General features: G+C 38.6%; 1 protein-coding gene across 2 annotated transcripts in view; it reads right to left on the bottom strand.

Annotated features, from left to right (window-relative positions):
- Positions 1-7,643: 7,643 nt before the first annotated feature.
- Positions 7,644-22,549, bottom strand: part of clgn (calmegin) — a 104,704-nt gene continuing 89,798 nt past the window's right edge. The window contains exon 15 of one of the 2 annotated variants that reach the window (XM_039751651.1): positions 7,644-9,217. In XM_039751651.1, coding sequence (XP_039607585.1) covers positions 9,143-9,217 — 75 coding nt within the window. In that variant the 3' untranslated portion in view covers positions 7,644-9,142. Of the gene's footprint in view, positions 9,218-21,168; positions 21,205-22,549 lie in introns of those variants that run through there. The other variant, XM_039751652.1, reaches the window with a different exon arrangement.

The raw sequence follows: 22,549 nt of genomic DNA, 5'->3' as shown, positions 1-22,549 counted from the left end.
ATTTGCTGCAGGGGTGTCAAGCTCAGTTCCGGGAGGGCTGTGGCTTTTCATTCTTAATTGGTGACCAGTAAACATAATGCAGAGCAGAAGCCGTCCTGGTGACCGACTTGCTAGGTTTGTTTTCTTCCTTTACCATCTGCCAAAAAATAAAGAGATCCAAAGCAAGCCAACAGTTAACCAGCAACTCAAGGGTTTCAAACAGTCCTTGAGGGCCACCGTGTTCACTCCATCCAATATCCCATTTAGCCGTTAATGAAACCCATTATGTAATTCTGTGGCCACACCAGTCATTTTCAAAGCCATTTTCCTTTTTCTGAGATCAACATCCAAGTATTTTGTGGACCACATCACAATATCTTTTTTATCAGATATTTTAATGATATAGATATTGTATGAATGACTCCAATGCAAATGGGATCTCGATCATCCTTTGGCTTTCCTTACATCTCAGAAATGAAATGATTAAAACCAAAGTCAGTTAAAATCACAGCAACAAGAGATGCTCAAAAAGTGTGTGCACTTTTTAATTAACTATTTAGTAAGAATTTCAAAAACAAATTACATCCGTTTTCTACCTAGTCACCATCCTTTGTGATGCGATTTTCCCAGCGTTGTACCAACTTTTTAATGCAAACAGCAAAAACCTTCTTTTTGCATTAATCAGTTCCAGGGTTCTTTCTTCATTCCTCGTGGTCGTGGCTGTAGCGGGACATCCAGAGTGCTCTGCATCCATCACACTACTATTTTAGAACATTTCAATCCACTCGTAGACGACTCTACGAGAGAGATCTTTATCCCCATACTGAGCACACATGCAGACATGAATTTGTGCTCCCGGCACACCTTCTACCCACAAAAAGTGTATGACAGAACGCTGTTCCTCTTTGGTGTAATTTTTAAGTTTCGCAGCCATCTTCACCACAGGGTGACAACTCTCATACTAAACTGCAAGGGCAGCCGGCTTGCCAAACAGAACTAGTCACATGCAGGGCCGGATTAAGGTGAGTGTTATTGATGCTGCCGCATTAGGCCAATTCCTGAAATAGGCCCAGATGAGAATTTTCCAGAAGCTGAACAGTTTTCCTTTGCTATATTAACCTCAAAATAATTCTTAGAATGAAATTTGGAGTCTGACTTTCAGACGCTTAGACACAGCGTTACTTACTGACGTAACTATAACGTCGTTGTGTTTATTGTTAACTGAAGATTTTAAGTTAATGCTATCAATTTTACGTTAAACAGTTTACTTATACTTTATATCTTGGGGATTCTTGCCACTTTATTATTGTTCGGTAAATGCCACATAGTAAATTTTTCACCTTGAAAGTTAGTTGTACAGTAAAAATCGATGGTTATTTAAATGGTTATCTGTAAAGGTTAAACTAAAAGCTGGCCCACGGGCCCGGCTTGGATGTTTAGAATTTTTAAAATCCTCAACAGGATTCTGGTCTATTATGAAATTTAAATCGTGGACAAATTTTTACCCTCAAGAGCCTGAACTGAGTCACTAAGACCCAATGTCTCTGAAAATTTATTTTTTCTTACGAAACATTGTTAGGTTTTCTGCATTAAGTGCAATTTTCAGACAATTGCTATTAAATGTTGATATTACATACAGTTGTGCTTGAAAGTTTGTGAACCCTTTAGAATTTTCTATATTTCTGCATAATTATGACCTAAAACATTTTCAGATTTTCACTCAAGTCCTAAAGGTAGATAAAGAGAAACCAGTTAAACAAATGAGACAAAAATATTATAGTTGGTCATTTATTTATTGAGGAAAATAATCAAATCTATACTAATAAAAGGCAAAAAGACTGACTCACTCACTGACTGACTCATCACTAATTCTCCAACTTCCCATGTAGGTAGAAGGCTGAAATTTGGCAGGCTCATTCCTTACAGCTTCCTTACAAAAGTTGGGCAGGTTTCATTTCGAAATTCTACGCGTAATGGTTATAACTGGAACATATTTGTTCGTCCATATACTATAATAGACGTCTGCTCGATGGCCGTGGGAGGCGGAGTTACGCCTCCCACGTAATTTAGTGCAAATTCCCATATAAGGCCGTCCGTCAGCGGTAATCTAATAGAAACACTGCCGCTAAATATTCACGGGTGAAGGACTGTGCTTATGCAGACGAAGATGAGATGGTCAGGGTGGTGTTTGGCACAAACTCAGTGAAACTGTGAGAGAAACTTTTAAGTGCCGGGTCTTAGCTAACATTAAATATAGCTGTGGACATCGCACGAGATCGACGCAGTACACAGACAAAAAGCAACTGTTCCAAAGAGTGCTGAACAAAAAACAAATTACACAATTGAGAAGGCAGCAAAAAAATATGAAGCGTCTGATACATACAAGCATATTCATAAGTGCAGCTACTGCGGAAACAAAGCACACGGTGGAAAAAGTCAATGTCCCGCTAAAGGAAGACAGTGTAAAAAAAAAAACCAGTGTGTGATGTCTCAAATAAAGAGGAAGATGAGCTGTTTATTGATGCAGTAAGAAAGGATTCAATGAATGAAATTGAATCTTTACAACGATTGACAAACACGGAATGTACCTTGAACACAACACATCCTACAAATATGAACCTGATTGAAAGAAATAATGATAATCAAATCCTTGATGACAGCAACACTCAATAACATTCACAAAACAATTACTGTATATTGACAGTCATGTTACGTTATTTTTAAAATGTTCCCTTTTCTTTTTTATAACTTCTTTAACACACTACTTCTCCGCTGCTGGTATATATATATATATATATATATATATATATATATATATATATATATATATATATACACATATACATATATAGTCATCCCTCCTCGATCGCTGGGGGTATGCGTTCCAGAATCCCCCGCGATAGATGAAAGTCCAATAGTCCACAAGTCCTTTTCCTTCGGGTCAGGGTAAATCGTCCCTTTCTTGAGTCCGTCGCTCTTCCTGTGACGAACCTCCGGGTCACCACGAAAAGCCCTCGGTCCTCCCTAAGTAGAAACCATATGTTTGTATGGTTATTTTTATATATTTTAAGCCCATAAAAACTCTCCCACACTGTTAACATTATTAGAGCCCTCTAGACATGAAATAACACCCTTTAGTCAAAGTTTAAACTGTGCTCCATGACAAGACAGAGATGACAGTTCTTTCTCACAATTAAAAGAATGCAAATAGATCTTCTCTTCAAAGGAATACGCGCGTCAGGAGCTGAGAATTTCAGAGAGAGCGCTCGCTAAGAAAAGCAAACAATCAAAAAATAAATAAGTGCTTTTAAGTATGCCGAAGCACCGCAATAAAGCGGCATTTTTTAGAGGAGCGTCAGTATCTTCTAAGCAAACAGCCTCTGTGCAAACAGCCCCTCTGCTCACATCCCCTCCCATCAGGCAGAGAGAGTGAGAGAGACATAAAAAAACAAACAATCAAGCACCGCACGGGAAGCATATCTTATATCATTGACGAGTTTTAGTTAAACATTCTTACAGTTCATTACATTAGTTATAAAGAGCTTACATTCTTCACAGGGTCTTCTGATAGTATTAGAGGTCAGCATTTTCTCATAAAGGAATGTAAGCTAATAATGTTTTATTTTCTTTCTTTCTCACCGACATTATAAAATATGAGAAATTATACTGTAAAATCAAGCCCCAACTTATCCGTGAGTATATTCATTAAGCAACTGACATGCACAAAGGAAGCAGAGCCAGAAACGTTATATTAAATATTTATTTCCCCAAGACCATTTTACAATTTTGCAAACATATGTAAACAGGGATTAGCTTCAATCTGGAAGGAACTTTCAGACTATAAACCTGGAGACATTATGTCAGTAAATCCTTTGCTGCACGTACGGCAGTATGCGCCTTTGTAGCCAGTGATGCAGCATAAGTTGCTAAATGTTAAAAAGTAACATTGCTCTCTCATTTATCTAAATTAAATTAAAAGGTCTGCAGATGGATAAAATGGAGCTTTGGAGCACAAAAATGTTAACAAAGAGACTAACTGAAACACGGCTATAGGTGTTAACAAAATGTGTAAGTTGAAGGTTAAAGGTTAAGCATTTATAACAAACTGCCCTGTCGGTATAATTCTGTTTTCACTTGTGAGGCGAAACTAACTTAAGGATCGAGGCAACAATAATCCAGAAAGGTACTTGACAAGCATTCGATTGCAGCCCTCGGTATTTGTGAAGACCTGATCTTACATTTGGATCCCTTCCACAATCCTGAGTAATTTACTTTAGCTTTCCAATAAACATTAAAAAAAATATATCACTTGCTATTTCTTCAAATTATATACATATTTTAGAATTGTTCACAATTTTAAGAACTTAAAGTCTGTAATAAAACTAAAACATAACTCCACCATCGGAATGTACTTAACTGATGGTTATCTCAGTTTTTGCAGAACATTTGATTAAATTAATGCATTTCTGCCAACACAGGATTATTCTTCCATATTCCTAATGCAGCGTCATCTCTTCAGATTCATCACTTAGCGTATTGTGCCCTCTTTGTCACCAAAAATGTGTTAGTCCTGCAATTTCTCAGCACTTGAAAAAAAAGATACAGAGCTGTATGCTGGGCTAAGGACGTGTAGACATTGTGTCTGCCCAGTTTTTATTGGTTTAGTTGATTGTTTTTAGCGCTCAGAACCTAGCGGATTGCAGAGGGGATCACATTTGGAAATTTTCTCTCAACGGCACACTTGGTATTTAGATTTCTGAACCGTGCGTGTGGGTTGTGCCCCCTTTCCCGCCCAGCATTAACACCCTCCTAACATCACTTTATGCAGAACTCCATCATCAGCAGACAAATGAGCTGCACAGGGTCAGAGGAGACTGTGTGGTGCTAAAAATGAGGACACTTCTGTGATTTTTTTTCCATGGAGCAACAGCTTTAGGATTGCAAACCACAAAGTGGGGTACACTTCCTAAAGCTGTGGAGGCTCCCCTGCTTAATGACAACCATCTAAACTTCCAGCATACTACAAAAGCATGGAATTGTGGCACCATATAGAAGACCACCTAAGCTGCAGAGTAAACAGATCCTCGTTGGTCAGTTCTATGGCCCCTATTCACTACTGGTAAGGTGTCCCTTTCAGTCACTGGTCCTGAACTCAGCGGATTGTCGAGTAACACAGTAAAACCAAATGCAACACCGCAAGGAGGTCAATTTGTTCAAGACAGGCTTCCTCCTGATCTACTGGGATGACACCCATGAACAACTCGGACACTTCCACACTTGACTGCTGTTTCCAACCAGCCTGTGTAAAAGGGGTCACACCGCCAAGGCAGACAATGTCACTGTAGGTGGACCAGCAAACGAGGAGCCACACCCCTGTGAGTTCAGAAATTATTCAGACCCCTTCACTTTTTTTCATATTTTTCTATGTTGCAAATTCATTTTTCCCCACGTCAGACAGCACTAAATACCTCAGAATGACAATGAAAACATCCATCCATCCATCCATTTTCTAACCCGCTGAATCCAAACACAAGGTCACGGGGGTCTGCTGGAGCCAATCCCAGCCAACACAGGGCACAAGGCAGGAACCAATCCTGGGCAGGGTGCCAACCCACCGCAGGACACACACAAACCACACTCTAGGGCCAATTTAGAATCACCAATCCACCTAACCTGCATGTCTTTGGATTGTGGGAGGAAACCGGAGCGCCCAGAGGAAACCCACGCAGACACGGGGAGAACATGCAAACTCCACGCAGGGAGGAACCGGGAAGCAAACTCGGGTCTCCTATCTGTGAGGCAGCAGCGCTACCACTGCACCACCGCGCCGCCCACAATGAAAACAGCATTTTAGAAATGTTCGCATATTTCAGACCCTTAGCTATGACATTCAAAATCTGGCTCAGGTGCATCCCATTCAGCTGATTCCACACCTGGTTTGGAGTGCACCCGTGGTCAATTTTACCAGACACGATTAGGAAACTCTCACACACCTGTCTATAGAAGGTCACACAGCTGACAATGTGCATCACTGCTAAAACCAAGTCATGAGGTCAAAGGATCTGCATGCACACCTTAGGGACAGTGGGATTATGTCAAGGCACAGAAAAGGAGAGGGCTACAAAACATTTTTGCAATATTGAAGGTTCCCAAAAGCACAGTGGTCTCCACAGTTCTTAAATGGAGCTCTTCCTAGAGCTGGACACCCAGCCAAACTGAGCAATTGAGGAGAGGAGCCATGACCAAGAACCTAACGGTCCCACTGGCTGAGCTCTAGGGAATCTGTGTGGAAATGGAAGACAATTATTACTGCAACACTCCACTGATGTTGGCTTTATGGCAGAGTGACCAACCTCTCCCTAGTAAAATATACATGGAAGCCTGCTTGGAGTTTGGCAAATGGGCACCTAAAGAACTCTCAGATTGTGATAAACACGATTCTTTGGTCTGATGAAACCAGGATTAGTGTAGTTTCTGGAGGAAATCAGTGACTGCTCAACAACCTGTACAATACCAATCCAATAATATTAAGTTGCATTTAAACAGCGCCTTTCACAAACCCAAGGTTGCTTTACATACAGAAGGGGAAAAAAAAGATCACACAGAAGACAAACGTTCATCGAAGAGGAAAGTTCTGAGTTGAGATTTAAAGGTGGAAAAAGAGGAGCAATCTCAGAGAGACTGAGGAAGAGAGTTCCAGAGTTGAGGGGCCATAACACTTAAGGATCTGCCTCCCAGGGTGGAGGGTTTGGTACGTGGGACAGTAAGGACATTACTGCTTGAGGACCTGAGAGAGTGACAAGAAACGTAAGGATCCAGGAACCAAGTGAGGTTGAGGGGGGCAATGTTATGTAGGGTTTTGAAGGTGAGAAACAGAATCTTGAACTTAATCCTTGATGGGACCGGTAACCAGTGCAGTTGGCAGAGGACAGGGGAGATGTGAAGAAAATGCTTTGTGTGGGTAAGGACTCTGGCTGCGGAGTTCTGAATGTACTTCAGCTTTTGCATAGATTTTGCAGGGAGGCAAATGAAGAAGGGATTACAGTAATCAATGAGACATTATGAAACAATGAACCAGACTTTGAGTCTCAATAAAGGACAAAAATGGCCAGAGTCGAGCAATGCTAAGGGAGAATGGTGAAGTTTGGTGGTGGCAGTGTGATGCTATGGGGATGTTATACAGCGGCAGGGACTGGTAGACTACTCAGGGTCAAGGGAAAGCTGAAAAGAGCAAAGTAGATAGATATCTTTAATGAAAGCCTGCTCCAGCCACAGTGCTCTGGACTTCAGACAGGGCCGAAGGTTGACCTTCCCACAAGATAATGACCGAAACCACAAAGTATATACAACACGGATAAAAGACAGGAGTGGCTTAAGGTCAACTCTGTACACATCCTTGAGTTGCCCAGCCAGAGTGCAGCCTTGAACACAACTGAACATCTCCGGAGAGACCTGAAAAACAACTGCCCACTGACAGAGTCTCCATCCAACCTGATACGCCTGGAGAGGATGTGCATGAAATTACCCAAATCCATATGTGGGAGGATTGTTGCCTCATATCCAAAGACCACCACAGGCCATAATCTCTGCCAAAGGGGCTTCAATGAAGTAAAGGGTGTGAATACTTGTGACAATGGGATATTTCAGTTTTTTATTGTTAATAAATTAGCAAACATTTCTAAAATGCTGTTTTCTCTTTGCCATTGGGGGTACTAAGTGTTGGCCAATGAGGAAAGTAATTGATTTAAATGATTTTAGTACAAGGCTGCCACAGAACAAACTGTGACCAAAGTGAAAGGGTCAGACACAAAATGACACACAGAAACGTTTATCAAAGACATCAACATGATAGTTTTGATAAAAAAAAAAACCTCGAAGACTGGACACCTAAGTCAGTAAAGAGCAAATTTCTGGTTTTACGGAATCTTTAACTGGAATGTAGAACAATAAATAATGTACAGAGACAAAGAGATTCCAAGACACAGAAACTGGAAAGATCAACAAGGCCTTCTCTCAGTTTAAACAACAACAGAGAGAGGAGGAAAAACAATCACCAGTGCTGTCCACTGACCACGACAAGCTGGCAAGTCAAAATCTTCCTCATTTGCACATATTTTATAATTTACTGAAGAGGTGATTTCTGTCCTCCAACACCACACATTCTGCCTCCTCTACTTTTGTTTGTCCACGCTGCACCTGTTCATCAGAAGAAGTGGTCTTTTCAATTCTTCATTTATTACAATTATTTCTGAATGTAAATGGTCACGAGTCTAGAGTGCTCCAGGCAGAGATCATAAAGGGGCTGCACTCAGCACCCAATACCCAACTGTTTCCTACCAATTTCACCCCACTATGTTCAATCGCCCTTTTGAAATCTTTTGTTTTAACCACTTACTGCCAATTAAAATCAAATGATTTCATAAGCGGCTACGCAGAGGGCTGAATAAAATGCTGTCTTCGAGTACTACTTTTGAGGCTGTCATTCTGAAGAACTAAATCTCTATTTTTGTTTAATACTTAAAAGAAAAAAAAAGTTAAAACTTTTTCATTTTCAGGTAATCAAACCTAAGTCACTTCAATCCGCTAAACCCTTACATCACTTTAAAAAACACCACCATTCTTTGGGAAAAGCAGAATAAAAAAAAGATTGGAATGAAACTAAAACCATGCGTTACATACTTCCAGTGTATCTTTGCTCAGCAGAGAACAGACATACATTCATCTATAAATACTTGAAAAAATAGCGTTTTACAATTTACTTCACTATCTTTTATCATTTTAGACGCAAATGCAATTAGCTCTTCAGAACAAACAAACAAACAAACAAACAAACAAACAAATGTAAAAAAAAACAAAGTGTCAAGTGTTAGGATGTAGCTGCACATTCATCTTACTCATTTATCAACATCTGGAGTCGTTCAACTTACAATGTGAATATTCCAATCAAACAGAACTATTTCAAAGGGAAGACCAAAGGAAAGAAAGAGGAATAATTCCAGAAAATAGACAAGGCTTCAAGGTCTGAATGTCAACATGAGTGATTTTGGAATAGAATCTATGTGGTCATCCCTCGCTAGCAGCTGGGCAACCCGCATGCTATCAGGCATACACTGCTTGAGAAAAAAAAACCGAACCAAACACATTAGCTACTAGGGAAAGGGAGTTAGTCCTTCCGTACTCGTCGTTTACGCACTGGCTGTACTGGCCCATCTTCTGTGCCTTCATCAGCATCTTTCATCTGGAAAAAACACATAAAAATACTTTATTAATGTAGGTAGGTTTACAGACATGTGTCAGAGAAGAGAAACTATGGTTTATGATATACTTTTTGGTCTACCAACTTTTGACAGACAGATAAGCTAAAGTGCTCTCCACGTTTATTCACCACAGACTTGCGCCGCTCTTACTTCCTCCACAAGTAAAGGCTGTAAGCAATCCACATGGAGTTTATACATTTGAATGACTAAAATGTGTGACGTTGACCGATCATCAACTGTGTTAATAAAAAACTCAACAGCCAATATACTACCTCCACATCTAGCAACTACAAGAGTCAAGTGGAGAGTTTTTGGAAGGGAGTGCTGATACCTTTCCATTGCCCCCTCTGATAATTGGTGGGGACTAACGTGTGAATCCCCAATGCATACAAGTTCACTGCAACTTCCATGTATTTTGAGTTATTATGTAGTATCATGCTTATCATCACGAAGTTGTTTCAAGAATTTTTACATGAAATGGTCATTCAGGCCAACAAGCTCTCCTATCAAATTCACTTAATGTCTCAGAAGTAACTAACGCAAGTTCAGTTTTGAATGCCCCTAATGTTCAATTCTCCACAATATTACTTGGTAATTTGTTCCATGTGTCTTTGGTTCTCTGTGTGAAGAAAAACTTTCTAACATTTGAGTCAAATGCAAAGCTTTAATGAGTTTCCAACTGTGTCCTTGTTGAAAGAATCCAGTTTACGTAACAGCTTAGATCCATTATACTAATGCTTTTCATAATTTTAAACACTTCACTGATGTTCCCTATTAATTTTCATTAACTTAAACTGAAAAGGTTCAACTCCTTCAACTTTTCCCTCACAGTTCATATCGCTCAGTCCTAGAATCAACCTAGTTGCTCATCTCTGGACTTTCTCTAGTGTTTCTTTGTCTTTTTTTGTAGTATGGAGAACAAAACTCCACATGTATTCTAATACATTAAGAATAACCTCTTTTGACTTGTCCTTCACATATCAACATATATATCATAAAATCCTATTAGCCTTCTTAATGGCTTCTGTGTACTGCATGGATGCAGACAATGGTGAGCCTACAATGACTCCTACTTCCTTCTCATAAAGCATACTTTCAACTTTTAGACCTACCACTGTGTATTTTAATCTAACTTATGTACATGTAAAACCTTACAATTACTTAAATTTAATCTGCCACAACACTGCCCACTGTCTGTATTCTGTCCAGGCTTCTTTGTAATGATCTGCCATTCCACCTAGTTTGGCATCATTCTGCAAACTTAACCTGATTGTTATTTATATTCTCACCTAGATTGTTTATATACTAAAGCAGCAGTGGACTAAATATTGATTGTTAAAGTATGCTATTTTTAAATACCATCTGCACCTTCCTATTCGTATGTTTTTGGTGCTTCCTTATAGAATTCCAGCAATTTAGTGAAACACAATCCATTACTAATCCCCACTGTTCACAGGTTTACCTGTTCTTGCCATATAGTTCCCAGCCTTTTCCCAAATAATTGTTTCTGCAGTAAACCCTCGTTTATCGCGGTTAATCCGTTCCAGACTCTACAGCGATAAATGAATTTCCACAAAGTAGGATTCTTTATTTATAAATCGAATATTTTCGCATGCATTATATGCAGAATTGTAGCGGTGCTACATGATTGCCGTCGTAAATGTATTTTGTGCCGAGTCCCGTCTTTCATGGTGTTGTCCTGTTTACATGGTATATGTGTATGTAAATATGCTTGGAAACAAAAGGGGAAGGCTAACACTGTGGAACTGTTGGCCCTCATGATAATTGGTCCTGTCAATCCCATTACCTGCATCCGATCTACTAGACTGCCAATTCACTACAGAGACAGGAGAAAGCACCGTTTCAAATCATTCACACCTTTGTCTACCTGCCACTTTCAACAACAACATCTTTGCACTGCAAAACACTGGGGGGTTCTGGATTGCGCCACGTACCGATGATAAGAATGGTGAGACTGTTTCTTGTTGTTTGGGGAGAGGAGCGAGCCATTACTTTCATCCACGTAATTTCCGTAGGACAATTTTTCCAGCTGAACCAGGTTTACAAACACTATCCATCCATCCAACCTCTTCCGCTTATCTGAGATCAGGTTGCGGGGGCAGCAGCTTGAGCAGAGATGGCCAGACTTCCCTCTCCTCGGCCACTTCTTCTAGCTTTTCCGGGGGAACATTATCCATTTTCCGTTAAATCTTCTGGACTTTTATGTGCGTTTCTTACCTTCTGTGTGTCTTATTGAGTTCATGTTCAGTGTGGGGTCAAGGGAGGGTTTGTATTGTTTATTAACTTTGTGCTGCACTCTTTCTTTTTATTATTACTTTCCGCCAGACACTTTTGGGGTTGAATGTTATGTCGGGGTTGGTTGCAGGAATATTGCTGTTGGTATAATGGAGCCCCAGTAGCATTGCTAGACACAGTTCTGCTGAATAATTCATTGACTGGAATTCTTCAGCGTGAGTGTGTCAGAACGAGGATGTGCACCACTGTTCATAATTGCACTCAGTTTTGTTTTAATTCTCTCCTTCGCTACTACCTCCGGGGGTCTAGTGTGAGTCCCTATAACTAAGCACTTCCTTTTAAATAGCTTATTGATTCGGTGGTCCTCTCTTGAAGTGATGTTAACAGCCCAGCACACTACAGCGTAGAAAATAGTTACTGGTCATCCCAGAGTTATAGAAGATGTGAAGGATGCCATTATGCACATTAAAGGACTGCAGTCTCCTAAGGAAAAAGAGTCTGCTCTTCCCATTCTTATATAGTTCCTCTGTGTTCTGAGACCAGTCCAACCTGTCAATAATATAGACCCCTAAGTACTTGTAGGAGTGGACCACCTCTACATCCACTCCTTGAATAGTGACTGGACACATAGTCCAAGACCATTCTTTCAAAGTTCTTTATGATGTGAGACGCATATTCCACTGGTCTGTAGTCATTAGGTCCCAAGTTTCCATTTTAGGGCCAATCCTTTTTTCATTCTACATGCTTCCATTGGGGTCTATTTTTAGAAAGCATAAAATCGCCTTCCACTGCTTTGCTGATGATCTTCAAATCTATCTATCTATTCCATCAAATAGTCACCCAGCTATTCAGACCTTGTTGAACTGTCTCCGAGATGTTCAAACATGGATGGAGATAAACTTTCTCAGTCTGAACATAAGCAAAACTGAAATTATTGCTTTTGGAATGTCCTCAGTGGGTTTGACAGTGTTATTGGATCTCTGGCATCTTTTTCTCATCAGTCTGCCAGAAATCTGGGGGTAATTTTTGACTCTGCTTTTAAGTTGGATAAACAGATCAGCGCAGTTGTAAGGTCCAGCTTTTTTCAACTTAGACTACTTAGTAAAGTCAAGCACTACATTCCCCATGAACAGTTTGAGACAGTAATACATGCTTTCGTTACATCACGCCTTGACTACTGTAACTCATTATACATAGGTCTCAGTCAGGCACAAACTCAGAGGCTGCAAGCCGTTCAAAATACAGCGGCCCGCCTTCTGACAGGGAAGAATAAGCGTGAGCATATAACACCTATACTGGCCTGCCTTCATTGGCTTCCTGTACATTTCAGGATCCAGTTTAAAATATTACTGCTTGTTTTTAAAAGCTTAAATGACTTGGCACCTGTTTACTCGTCGGAGCTTCTTGTTCTGTATTCTTCTGTCAGAACCTTGCGATCCTCTGATCTTCAGTTACTCCATATCCCCAGAATAAAGCTTAAAACCAGAGGAGGTAGAGCATTCTCGGTAATAGCCCCCAGTTTGTGGAACTGTCTCCCCTTGCAGTTGAGAGCGGCTCAGAATCTTAATCATTTTAAAACCCTGCTTAAGACATATCTGTTTTCATGTGCATTCAATTCTTCTTGATTTTATGAAGTTGGTTTCATCTTATTTATTATTATTATTTTGTTTTGATTTTATTGATTGGTTTGGTATAGTAGTGTGCAATGTATATTGAGTATATATACGCTGTGTAGTACCTGCTAACCTTTTTGTCTTTTAGTTGTACAGCACTTTGGTCAATGAAAGTTGTTTAAAGGTGCTTGATAAATAAATAAATAAATAAAATAAATAAATTAGGTGAAGAGGCGCCTGCCTTCTTTGGAGCAGCAACAATGCATGATATTTTCCACAGCAGTGACATTTTCTGAAGCCTTAGGGACAGACTGAATAGGTGACAGATGGCACCACAAAGTTGGTCAACACAGGCATTAAGAATCTGAGGACTGACTTAATCTGGTCCCACAGCTTTTCCTGTGTGTAGTTTCCTTAGTTGTCTCCTTACTTGGTCTTCAGTTATGGACAGTCCACACTGATGGGAGTTGGACTTGTCACTGGCTATTCTAGTTGATATTGTAGGAGTTGTTGATGTAGTAGGGATGATGTGGTCATTGAAAAAAGGTGGCAGTGGGAAGGAAAATCTATTAAAAAAACTGGATCATGGCATTAACTTTGTCCACATCCCCTTCTAGCACCTAAGCCCTGGATTGTTTAAGACATCCTTCATGTTATTCTGGGTGGGTTTATTTTCTATTTTAGTTTTCTAAGCATTATTTCCTTTACTCTGCTTTTTCTTTAGCATATGCTCTACATCCTTCAGGGCCTCTTTGTCAATAGATTTCAATGTTCTATTTTTCTCATTCAGGAGACCTTTCAGCTCTTTAGTAATCTGTAGTGAATATGCATTTTAAGAAGAAAAATTGATGAACCACAGCATGAAGTTATGGGAAATTGTAGTGGAAACTAGGTTAAGAAGGGAAATGACAATTAGTAGGCAGCAGTATGGTTTCATTGCTCTATGCGTGTTGATGGAGAAGTATAGAAAAGGAGTTGCATTGCATCTTTATGGACCTGGAGAAAGCATATGATAGGCTGACTCAAGAGAAAGTGTGGTATGGAAGTGTGGCAGTGGTGAGGTTTACGGTAGAAGTGACGGTTGTATTCAATGGGGAGGTGGGATTACATCTGGGGTTGGCTCTGAGCCCTTTCTTATTTGCAATGGTGATTGACAGGTTGACAGACGAAATTAGACAGGAGTCTCTGTGGACTATGACGTTTGGACGACAGGATGACAAGTCCTGTTTTCCAGTCAGTTGGGATGATGCCAGTCTCCCAAATAGAAGCAAAGATTGCTTGCGGTGCCAGGAGGACAACTTTACAAGCAGCCTGGAGAAGTTCAACACACATACCACAGATGCCTGCAGCCTTTACTACCCTCAGCTGGCTCACCACTTGTGTAATCACAGTGAAACAAGGTGGTTCACAGCTAATTGGAGGATCAGTCTCAAGAAACGGGGACCCAGAGATATATAATGTCCTAGCCGGAGGATCCGCTTTAAACAGCTGCTCAAAGTAGCCAGCCTGGCGGGTCACAACTGCAGTGTTATCCACAAGGACTTTTTCATCAGTGACTCTGACTGTGCCATTATCAGATACAGTTTATGAAATCAGGCTAGTGCCTAATGTACATATTGGAAAGAGAAACAAAATTAGCAACTTATTCATCCAAAAAATTAAGTAACAATTGTAATAAACATGAATCCACTTGCAGCACCTAATGGGTTATTTCTTTATTGACCAGTAGTGCAGAAAGAATGAATCTAAAACTGATGACCATTATGAACAATGCTTCACATAAGATTGAAAATGAAAAGTGAGGTACTGGCATCAGCTGATTGCTCCCCAGGTGATCATGGTCACACGTGTGTAGCTGACTTGCCTATGGCAATGTTCATTTGGGTGGACCACCACTTACAATGACAAGAGGCACAAACAACAGATTGCATTGCACTGTGACCAGAGTTGTTAATATCACAGTGCACTACTTAATATTTTCAAGAACTTGTGTTTGAATATACTCTGCCGTATTGCTTATTCTTCTTTGGATCATATCATTGGAGAGAGGTATTGTTTTGTGCTTGTCAGACTCTTTTTTCACCAACCACTATTTGCACCATATCAAAAGCCAATCAGTAAAATCAGATTTTCGTAAATTGTATGCAGCCATTGTGTGTTCAATTTTGGTGTGTGCTTTGGGTCGCTGTCGTGTTAGCGGGTAGCAGGTTTTCCTTGAGAATTTGACGATATTTTGCCCCATTCATATTTCCTTCTGCCCTACTGAGAGCCCCAGGCTATGGCAGAGAAACAACCCCACAACAGGATGCTGCCACCTCCATGCTTTACTGTAGGTATGGTGTGTTATGGATGGTGAGCTGCATTTCTGCCAGGTATACCATTTGGTATCGAGGCCAAATAGTTCAATTTTGGTCTCATCTGACCATAAGACCTTTTTCGACTTGGCATCAGAATCTTCAAGGTGCATTCTGGCAAACCTCAAGCGAGCCTTAATGTGGCCTTTCTTGAGAAGTACCTTTTTCCTTGCGACCCTCCCAAAAAAGCCACAATTGTGGAGCACTTGTGAAATTGTTGTCACATGCACACAATGACCACTCTTTGCCAGAAAATCCTGTAACTCCTTCAAAGTGGCCATTGGCCTCCTAATAGCCTCTCTTACTAGTTTCCTCCTTGCTCTTCCATCCAGTTTAGAAGGACGGCAGGATCCGGGGAGGGTCCTAGTAGTACCAAACACTTTCCACTTCTTTATTATAGACTTTACTGTGCTACTTGGGATTGATAAAGCCTTTGAAATTTTTTTTGTATCCATCTCCTGCCTTATGTCTGTCTGCAACTCTATCCCTGAGATCTTTTGAAAGTGGCTTGCCACCCATAGTCAGTTGTTTGCTGTCAGTTGCACTACCAAGCATGGGAATGCTCCCGGAACAGCTGTTTTTATGCTTCACTAATCACACTGATTACAATTGATCACAGGTGGAAGCCAGAAACCATAGTCTGCAATGGAAATGATGGTTACTTACACCTGATTGAGTGTACAAATATTGTTTAGGAGGGGGGTGATCCTTTATTAATCTCAGTATTTGTTTTTTATTTTTTTTAATTCTTCTAAACTGTAGCTATGATATCTTTCACTTGGATGTTATAGAATGCATTGAGTAAGTAAAGCTGGAAAAGTATTGGTTTGTGTGTTTTCATTTAAGGCTGTAAAGCAAAACAAATGGGAATATTTCGAAGGGGATGATTCTTTTCTATACCTACTGTAGAAGGTTCCAATGATATTTTTAAAAATGTATCCATCTTTAACAAAATGGGTATAGCTCTTACTTATCATTGAACATTCAATATTGTACTTGTCACTCACCAGCAAAGCACACAGGTTGGAAATAATACTTCATCACGCTTTACAGCTTATATAAATAAAGCCGAACTGAACTTTCCAGAAGACTCCAGAACTACAGATCAGTGATGCAGTGACTAAAAATAATTAGCATGCTCTTTCTTGAATGTGGTGGAAAATCCAGGAAACACGAAGAACAAAAGCAAATTGTGCTTCTGTGTAACAGAGGGTGCCATTATTTCTATTATTTGGTAACTATTTTACCACTGGTCAGCTGCTGTTTGTTTACGAATGAGGTTTAGTATGGTAGTGGGAGATTGCAAACAAAATTCTTGTCCCCCAGTGGTCTTAAGAAAATGAAAGACCTCAGTTGTTTTCTTTAACTTGCTAGTAAGCTAGCCCCTACCTCTATACATTCTTCAATTTCCATTTCTATTTGGACTCTCAGCAAAAGTAGGTGCCAATATATTGCTCAGCTCCATTCTGATCAGAATAATGACTTAAGCTTGAAGCATTCCCAATACTGTACTGATTTACTTTCTTGTTTTCAAATTACTGTGGCTTCCTTTAGGGAGAAAAATGTCTCTGAACTTGTCATACTTTGTTGGTGGCTTATTCTGCACAGCCTTGACTGGGAAATGTTTCCTTCATATAATTTTTCTGTAATACTGTTTTTTTCTTTTGGCTGTACCCGAACAGTATCCACTGTCACTAATGTCTGGCACCTAGTGGTACAGGTGGCATATCTGAAACAGTCACTTAGAAGGACCAGCCTAATGTGTCTGCCCTGCTCTGGTGTGGTCAGTCAAGGATGACCTGTTCTTGTATGGTAATCTGTCATTCTAGAAAGCTGAAACCATGGCTGTGCCTGGGGCATAGTGAAGAGGCTTAAACTATACTTTCTTGCAACATGGACACATTAACATACACTCATGTGAAAAAGTAAGTATACCCTATCAAATTTTTTTCTGCTTTTTTTAAAATATGTCGACAAATCAAGATTTGATCTTCATTTAAACAGTATTGACAGATAAAAATCAAATCATGCCACATTTACACATTGTAGTTCACGATATAATTTAAATAAACATAAATGAAAATGTTGAAAAATGAAGTATACCCCTACATTTGAGTACATTAAATACCTAAATTTGGAATCAGATGTGCAAAACCAGGTGAAAATGGTTAGAACATCATTAGAGAGGATCTTGGAAGAAATGTCTTATTTAAAACACAGACATTTGGTTTTGTTTGCTCTTTGTTGTTAAAAGAGTGTATTATCAAGATGCCAAAACCGAAAGAGCCCTAAGAGTCTGAAAAGATCTCTAAATCAACCGTTCCTCTGTCCAGATGACAATTTACAAGAGGAAGAGATTTAAAATAACTGCCAACTTGTCCAGGCTGTGATACAGCAGCAAGATCAGCTCCAGAGAGGACCACGGGATGCTGAAAAACTTTTTTCTCATTGATGTCAGAAACTGGTAGGCAGTTACTGAATATGCCTGCTTGAGGTTGTTTCTACCAATGCTGTTTGAGCCATAGGTGTACTTAACCTTTTTCCAAAGAAGTAAATGGCATATCTGTTCATTTTTTGTTGAATGCATTATTCCAAATTCAAATTTTCATTTTTTCCCCCGATTATATCACTCTTACTTACAACTGATATGTTTAGAGAAAACAAAAAATATTGAATATACTTATTTTTTCACTGCTTGCACCATGTAAATGGTCCTGTCCCTTGTTTCTGGTATAATTTGAAGCATTATGGAATCTAAAGGCAATAGACTAAATGTGGCCTTTTAGTTTCTGCGACCTAAGCTTTGAATTAAGACCTTTTTTAAAGGGGACCTAATTATGCAATGTTCTAAGTTGCAGTGCCTTACTACTCAAGCTTTGTTGCTTGTCAAAGGGCCTAAATAAAATTGGCAACTTTATGTTGAAGCACACAAGCTATAACTATAGTTTTCTCATCTCAAACATGTTTATTTTCTTTATCAGAACTGTATATTATTTTACAGAGATAATTAATATATTAGAACCCAGAAAAAGGAACATGGAGAAATCATAGGAAAATTGAGGTTGCATTCTTCTGCTTTTAAACTTTCAGAAAACAATGTTAATGTTAAAAGTCCAATAAATGTCAGTTTTCCAATTACAAGACTGATAATTTGGTTATTTGGCAGAATGTTATTAATCCCAGAGTGGAAATTGTCTTTTCGTATGACCTTTGAAGATCAGAGTCCATGGTCTGCCATTGTACAGTGCTCTTGGAGCAATTTTCAGGTTAAGGGTCTTGCTGAGATAGCAAAAAAAAAAAAAAAACCCACAATGTAGGTTACAACAAGAAATCTCTCATCCCTGCAGGTTGTTTCCATTTAACATGTAGACTATTATATCATTTTATTCATGCACAAGATAGAACAGAGAGCTATGAGTCAAATTCTGCATATACACACTTAGCTGTCTTTTTGCCTACCATAAAAACCAACAAGCTTGTCCATAGTGACTGCATGCAGATAACATCTATACTGTATATATTTTTTTGAAAGTGGAGTGTTTAAATTCAGCTCACCTGCCTTCTTGTATATTGGAGGTATGCTTCCCTGCTGAGCTACTTTTAGGAATGTGTAATACTGACAGGTAAATAAAATATAGGCAGAAGATGACAGTCAGGCATCATTTCATTGTCTATATAAGAAAATGTTTGTTTCAATTTTTATAGCCAGGTATAAATACTCTGTGTTATAGTGATATCTTGGAGGATTTAAATTAAATTTAGGCATAGACAATATGCTTAAAGAGAAATATGGCATGTACAATTACAACAAGTGAATAACAGCACAACAGTGTAGGAGAAAACGTTCATTTTCAAAGATAGCATTTATTGTTCTAGAGCTACTCATGTAGGAGTTTAGAGAGGAAAGAGGTTTTAATAAAATGAAAATACCACAGAAAAAAGGAGGGTCCAATTTTGTGTGCTTTAACATTTTTTGAAGTTGGCTCTCATTATAGTGTATAATTTCACCCAAGACTTAACAGGAGACTCAGGCACCTTTATTAATTTCTGCACATATTTTTCTTAAAAAGCTAATTTTATGTAAAAAGCCCTTTAACACAATGCAATACAAATTCATTCAATCTAAGTGTGATCCCTGGAAAGTTTGCACAGCCAGTGACATTCGACAGAAAGGCTCCTCATATGAAACTTTGAGTGGAAGGAACTCAAGGAAGTTGAAACTGGAAGAACACTGCTCAGAAAACTAACACAGAGAGAACATGCAGCAGACAGAGCCTGGATACTGTAAGTGAACCCATGGCATTTAAATTGTAAAAGCACACGGCTGTGATGCTTCAAAATTATAATAAGCAGTACTTACAAATCAAGCATAGCTTCAAGTCCATCAGCAAACATATAGTTCTCAGTAGTGTAAAAAACCTGGACCTCAAGGTCTCCATATTCCACAACAAACTCTAACAAACAACCATTTGTATTTTTTTTAAAAGAAGATGACATTTCCCTAGTGCAAACTTCAAATCTTATTGCACGTCAACAAGACAATGCGCATGTACTCTCACAGAAGTTTGTTTGTTAATAATGCGTAAAGATGCATAAAGATTAGCTGCCGCATGCACAATACATTTCATGTCTTTTACAGCTGTGAGATGCAGCACAAGTGACCAATCTTATACAACTACATACTGTATCAATGAAAAGGCCTAAATGTCAGCTATCCAATGGTAATGAGTTTTTCACAGTATGTGGCGTGACATATGTGGGATTAGAACATTAGAACACTCTAGACAAGAACAAGCCATTCAAGCCCAACAAAGCTCACCAGTCCTATCCACTCATTTCTTCCAAAAAAAACACTGAGTTGAGTTTTCAAAGTCCACAACGTCTTACTGTCTACCATACTGCTTGGTTGCTTATTCCAAGTGTCTATCATTCTTTGTGTAAAGAAAAACTTCCTAATGTTTGTGCAAAATTTACCCTTTCTTTGATAAAAGCAGATTCATTTAGCTGGGATGTGCCGCTCTCCTCTGAATATGCATGTGCAAATCACTTATTTCATCAATGAAAGAGAGCAGACAAAATAAACGCTTTTTTATTTGAAAGAAAAAAAAAAGACACGCTTGGTTATGCAAAAAAAATAAAAAATTATTGGTTTAGATTGAGCTGTAGTTTTATTACAACATGCGCAAAAAACTTTGAAATATGACTTAAAGATGTTTACCTAACAACATGTTTTTAAAAGTTTGCTTGTCAGAGAATCACTCTGGTAAGGTTTTGTAACTGTAGCCTAACAATGAGCCAAAACATACTGTGAACACAAACCAAACCAGGTACTTTTCAAGGCAAATGTATAAAAATGTCTGTCATTCCCAAACAGCTCATATGAAATTTTTGGTAAACCTGTTAAATTAAAGCTTAAATCACATAATCACTTTAATTACATAATGATTGCATTATTTCAAATCCACACTGTGGTGGCATACAGAGCCAAAATTATGTAAATTGTGTCATCGTCCAAATACAAAGACTATGTATTAGTATAAACAAAGTATATAAATCATAGCCATTCTCAACTGCAAACCAAGCTGAGCCATTATGAGACTTTTGTCTTTGCCAAAATCTCTTGTCCTTTTCTTTTGGCTTTGATCTTCTTACTTTGAAGATTTGATCATTTTCTTCTGATTCTCCTCTTTCTACTATTCCTTTGATTGATTTGCCCTACTTTTTTCATATAGAAAGTTGAAGGACCTATCCTGGCAGAAATGGCACAAATTAGAAAACAAAGCCAGGAACAACTTCTGGCCAGGTCATCCGAGAGTTTACTAAGGCAACACTTAAAAAATATTTTTCGTCATTTTTACTATACTTTTAAAATGTCTCACTGTCACTGTTTCAAGTTCTTAAACCTACTTTGATTTTCTTTATTTTATAATTTGATATGCATTATGGAGGCTGAAAGATATTACAAAAACAACAAATACCCTTCCTTCTCAGAATCCAAACACACATAAAACTCTTCATACACAGAAATAATACTTCTAGTTTAGCTCAAGAAAAAGAAAGTCAAAGTTAGGCATTATAAAAGCATATTGCCTTGAAACCTTCCCTTGATGTAAGCAGACATTCTAGAGGCACAGCGTAGTCCATGTGACCTTTTGGAGTTTAGCAGAATATATATAAAAACACTGAAAATTAACTTTTCCAATTTTGAGCCACTGTAATTTGACACTAAATTCATAATTCTCTGTAACTATCTTATATGGTCCCAATTCTTCGACTTTAAAATTCAACATATTTTCTTGGATTAGTATAGTTGAGGGCATGTGGTACATATTCATTAGCACATACAGTTGTAACCTTAAAATTAAACTTAAGTTTCATAAATTATTTTGCAAATCAAGGCTGTCCTTGCCCCAGCTCTTATACTGTAAATTCCTACTGGCAGAGGCACACAATAGGCTCTGCCTTTCTTACAGTTTGCCTAAAACAGTAAAAAACAATTAGTTGTGATATGGGAAATAATAAAAACAATAGCAAAATGAAATCAGACACTAAAATGGTTTTAAAACTTGGATTAACTGGTAAAAAAACTCATATGTATTTGTAATTGTTTGTACTAGGACAATATATTTAAGACCAAACAAAATAAAATTATGGTATAAGTAAGCAATACAAATATTCAGACATTTAAAGAGATACTAGGGGGCTCTGCTCGCTTCGCTCGCCAACACCTGGGTGGGCAATATGTGCTAGCCACTTCGCGGATCTGCCACTCGTGTATGGGGAAGCGGATGTACAATTTAAACAGATTTTTATTTTCATGGGAACTGCTACATAAGCATAATAGAACTAACTATTTTACATTACAGTGAGTAATTTACCATAGTAAAAAATAGTAAAACGTAATAAATTGAAAGAAAATTGTTTCATGTTGCATTAGAGGTATTTGTTGTTTTAACATTTTCATTCTATTGGCTTTGAAATTAACACTCAAATACTTTTTAAACGTACACTTTTACTGTAAAACTTCAGTAAAAACAATTTTGTGAATTAACTTTTCATCAATATCGCATTGAATTTTGATTCTGTGTTT

This window comes from Polypterus senegalus, chromosome 4 (assembly GCF_016835505.1).
Source record: "Polypterus senegalus isolate Bchr_013 chromosome 4, ASM1683550v1, whole genome shotgun sequence".
Classification (NCBI taxonomy): Eukaryota; Metazoa; Chordata; class Cladistia; order Polypteriformes; family Polypteridae; genus Polypterus; species Polypterus senegalus.
This window is presented reverse-complemented; position numbering and strand designations above follow the sequence as displayed.